Source organism: Penaeus vannamei, chromosome 26 (assembly GCF_042767895.1).
Source record: "Penaeus vannamei isolate JL-2024 chromosome 26, ASM4276789v1, whole genome shotgun sequence".
Taxonomy (NCBI): Eukaryota; Metazoa; Arthropoda; class Malacostraca; order Decapoda; family Penaeidae; genus Penaeus; species Penaeus vannamei.
In genome coordinates, this window is record NC_091574.1 from 25,123,564 (window position 1) to 25,128,563 (window position 5,000).

General features: G+C 42.7%; 1 protein-coding gene across 2 annotated transcripts in view; it reads left to right on the top strand.

The window, feature by feature from the left end:
• The window catches only part of LOC113824838 (uncharacterized), a 15,305-nt gene that overhangs the window by 6,273 nt on the left and 4,032 nt on the right, over positions 1–5,000 (top strand). For both annotated transcript variants that reach the window (XM_070140221.1, XM_070140220.1), the window contains 3 exons: positions 1,613–1,777; positions 3,172–3,278; positions 4,683–4,794. In XM_070140221.1, the coding sequence (XP_069996322.1) occupies positions 1,613–1,777; positions 3,172–3,278; positions 4,683–4,794 (384 nt within the window). The remainder of the gene's footprint in view (positions 1–1,612; positions 1,778–3,171; positions 3,279–4,682; positions 4,795–5,000) is intronic.

Here is a 5,000-nt window from a genome sequence, read left to right on the forward strand (position 1 = left end):
AAAGTGTAAATACTTATATTTTTCCTTAATCAGTATCATCAATTGTGCAACAGTATGAGAAAAGCAATAATACCTCGGACCAGCTTGGGACAACAGAACAGTAAAGAAATAAAAATATGACCTAATTCCATATGCAAATACTTTTATAAAGAGATACCTGTTATGTCACAAGACAGCCACACAAAGATAAGAACACTAATTCCTGATAAAAGAATAATAACTAAAATGGTACTAATGAACCGTATTCATGTTGACAAATGTGGAAAGGTATGAATGAGAACGAATATCTACACAAAACAAATGTATTTTACCGGTTTCGAATATATCAGTGGCATATACCATGTATTTCTGACGAAGATATAATCGAAACCGGTCAAATACCTCTTGTATTCTAAAGATATTCGTTCTCATTCTTACCTTTCCGCAACGGTACTGATCCTAAATACCACACACGGCAATGATACCTAACCACCAACCAAGCTAAAACTTATCAGCCTTAACGGCCCCAGAAACGAAATATAAAAAGAACCCCAACAAACCGTTTAAAATACATTACAAGAATCAACGGTTCTTTTGACTCCTTTTTCGCCGCGTTGAAGGGGCGCCTGAGGACACGTTCCACATCCCGCGCCCGCGCCTCGGACCCGCAGAACCGAGGAAGAAGATATGTTTATGTAATTCGTCAATTAAGTTATTAAATTAGATAACGGAGGGACGCTGTGTCTGTTTTTTTTTTTATGACCGGACGCTTGGTTGGTTTGCTACTGACGGATGAATGGGTTTGTGTGCGTGCGTGTGTGTGTGTGTGTGTGTGTGTATGTGTGTGTGTGTAAGTGTGTGTGTGTGTGTGTGTGTAAGTGTGTGTGCGTGTTTAAAAGCTAAAAGTGTAGTGCTCCTTAAGGAGATGATATGATATTTTTCCTGGTCATTGTCTGTAATATATTAACTTGAATTTGAATTGACTTAATATATATATATATATATATATATATATATATATATATATATATATATATATATATATATATATATATATATATATATATATATATATATATACATATTTGTATATATATATATATATATATATATATATATATATATATATATATATATACAAATATGTATATATAAATTTAATCATTACATAGATTTGGTAATTTCCGACAACACCACTGCAAGCGTTGTTGTCTTTCAATCTTTGGCTACACACGAGATATTCCATGTCGGAGAATATTTTGGACATTTATTTTAACCGTTATATCTATTTTCACCAATATATTTTCGCCATTATAATTATTTTCGCTATAATACTTATTTTCACAATTGCATTTATTTTTCTCAATATATTTATTTTCGCCATTACATTCATTTATATGTGAATTTTGTCTCATTAATTAATATTACAATTACTTGATGAATACCAATGATACCCCAGATATAGATAGAGATAGATAGTTTAAAAGATAAACAGACAAAGAGCTATAGACAGATAGATAGATAGTTTGAATGGCAGATAAACAGACATAGAGCTATAGACAGATACAGATTGCTATACATAGATGCATGTAGTTCAAAGCCACCCACCCCCCACATGCGATCGTCCCCGCAGGCGCTACGACCAGCCCGAAGGAGAGCTGTTCGACGTGAAACTGGATCTGCTGTGGTCGTCCGATTTGCCTCACTTCGACTACGACTCCGACATGGACGTCCTGACGACCGCCAAGGCCTTCGCGCTGGAGACCTGGACCAAGGAGTACTTCGAGAGCCTGAAGGAGTGAGATCGATGCGTCGTCGAGTTTGTTGTTTGGGGGTTGTTGGTGGTCTGGGGGGGGGGGAGCAGTGTGTGGGGGATTTTTTTTTTTTTTTTTTTTAATACTTTGATTTTGACAAGTTTGCTGAGGTTGTGATATTTGTGGTTATGCTAATATTCTCGCTGGTAACGATGATTTTGATAATGTTTCTAGCATTGACAGCAATAACTATTATCATGCTGATATTACTAGCAACAAAGACAATATTTTCGATAGTAATTAAACTTATGATGATGGTAATTATTATTCTAGTGATGATAGCGACGATGATGATAGCGATTTCACCGATAACGATAAAAAAATAATAGTAACGGTAATGCCAATAATACAACAATAACGACACGGATAATGATAATCATTATTGCCATCTTAGCAGTAATTCTCATAGCGCTTGCTCTTACTGTCACTATCCACAGTGTATCTTTATTCTTACCTTTATTACTGTAAAAAAATGAGAGAACAAAAACATAATCATTATACAAATTAGAATTATCAGCAATAATAACGGCAATAAAGATAACTTCTGGAGTGCTTTCAAATTTTCTCACTAATTGTACATGATTGCCTTCGCATAACTGCACGTCTTATCATAATCATATTCATAATGCTAATGTTCTATGGGACGAAAATCATTTATTTATTCATTCTTCCTCCTTTCTTGTTTAGTTTCTCTTTTCTTTATACCTACCTTTTCTCTATTTGAAGAAATTTCATCTATCTATCTATGCTATTCGGTTAGCTTGCTCTTTTTTAAGCATTATAATTCATGTCTATTTATGCACGTAAGCCACATCTACCCAACAGCATTATTCAATCTGTCCCCAATCAATCTTTTTTTTTTTCAATGTCTGTGCCACGCCTTTTGAATCCCCCCCCCACCTCCCTCTTCTAAATAGCTGTTATCTTCGCCCTCTTTGAAAATGAATTCGCACTCCTGTACAATACTCTCTCTTGAAGAAGACCCCCCCTCCTTTTCGAAACATACCCCCTACTCCTCTTCCCTCCTGCCCTCTTTCCTCCATCCCTCCATCCCTCCCTCCACTTCTCCCCCTCCAGTCTCCCTCCCTCCTCCTCTCCCTCCAGCCCTCCTTCCCTTCCCCTCCACCTGCTGCCCTCCATCCCTCCCTCCCCCTCCATCCTGCTGCCCTCCTTCCTCCCTCCCTCCCCCTCCACCCTGCTGCCCTCCCTTCCCTCCCACTCTCTCCTCCACCTGCTGCCTTTTCCTTCCCTCTCCCCTCCTGCCCAACCTCCCCTCCAACTGCTGCCCTCCTTCCCTCCTCCTCTCCCTCCAGCCCTCCTTCCCTTCCCCTCCAGCTGCCTCCCTCCTACTACCGCTCCCCTCGCCCTCCGCCCCCAGGCACCACCAGACCCACTACGAGCAGATGGGGCGACTCAACGGCACGGCCACGCTCAACGGGGCGACACACGACCTCTCCCTCCCCTCCTTCAGGGATCACTCCTACGGTAGGATATCGCTCTCTATCTCTCTCTGGCTTTCTCTGGCTTTCTCTCTGTCTTTCTCTGTCTTTCTCTCTGTCTTTCTCTCTGTCTGGTTGTCTCTCTCTCTCTCTCTCTCTCTCTCTCTCTCTCTCTCTCTCTCTCTCTCTCTCTCTCTCTCTCTCTCTCTCTCTCTCTCTCTCCCTCCCTCCCTCTCTCTCGTTCTCTCTCTCTGTGTCGCGTTTCTCTCTCTCTCTTTCTCTCTTTCTTTCTCTCTCTTTCTTTCTCTCTCTTTCTTTCTTTCTCTCTCTCTCTCTCTCTCTCTCTCTCTCTCTCTCTCTCTCTCTCTCTCTCTCTCTCTCTCTCTCTCTCTCTCTCTCTCTCTCTCTCTCTCCCTCTGCTCCCTCACCCTCCCTGTCTCTCTCTCTCTCTCCCTCTCTCTCTCTCTCTCTCTCTCTCTCTCTCTCTCTCTCTCTCTCTCTCTCTCTCTCTCTTTCTCTATTTCTCTCTCTTTTCTGTTTCTCTATTTCTCTCTTTCTCTCTTTCTTTCTCTGTCACTTTCTCTCTCTCTCTCCCTCCCTCTCTCTCTCTCTCTCTCTCTCTCTCTCTCTCTCTCTCTCTCTCTCTCTCTCTCTCTCTCTCTTCTCCTCTCTCTCTCTCTCTCTCTCTCTCTCTATCTATCTATCTCTATCTATCTATCTATCTATCTATCTATCTACCTACCTTTCTATCTCTCTCTATCTCTCTCTATCTATCTATCGATCTATCTATCTCTATTTATCTATGAATTTTGTCGTTATTGTTCTATAGATAATTGTAATACTCGTAATAATGATGTGGATAATGACGACGTGTAACTTCAAACCCCCATGCACAACCCCTCCTGGCCATCCTCAATTCCACGACCATTCTACAACTTTTTTTCACAACTGTCACCACGCCACAACCACAACTCCTCACCCTCTTCTTGGAAATGTAACCCCCTCCCCCCTCCCCCCTCCATCCTACCCACAACCCCCTCTCTCCTTTTCACTTATTTGTATAGCCCACAACCTCTTCTTCCCTCCTCCCTTTCCCGATATTCCACCCACACAACCCCTTCATACCACCCCATCCCATAACCCCGTCATACCACCCCATCCCACAACCCCTTCATACCATCCCATCCCTCAACCCCTTCATACCACCCCATCCCACAACCCCTTCATACCACCCCATCCCACAACCCCTTCATACCACCCCATCCCACACAACCCCTTCCCGACTTTTAATACACCCCATTCCACAACCCCTTCATACCATCCCATCCCACCCCACAACCCCTTCAAACCATCCCATCCCCTATATGTAACCCCCTTAATTCCGCCCCCACCCCACCCTCACATGAGCACACACACCCCCCTTCACCCCCTTCCCCCCCGCCTCCTCCAGGGAAACTCCGTGAGTGGCGTCTGATGCACCGATACGTCTTCCACCACATCTTTCTCGACGACGGTTCCATGGGCGTCGTGGGCGTGGTCTGCCAGCCTTCCACGTGCTCCAGGTGTGTGATTAATGGGCTTACCTTTCGCTAATTACGGTAGGGGGTGAGTATCGGGGAAGGGGTGGAATTTGCAATTGAGCGGACGGAGGTTTTCTCTGCGAGGGCCGTTTGTGATTGTAACGGTTGTTTTTTTTATAATTTTTATTATTGATGCTATCTTTTGTATTGTTTCTTCTTTCTTAGTTTGTGTTATCTTAAGATCGCCG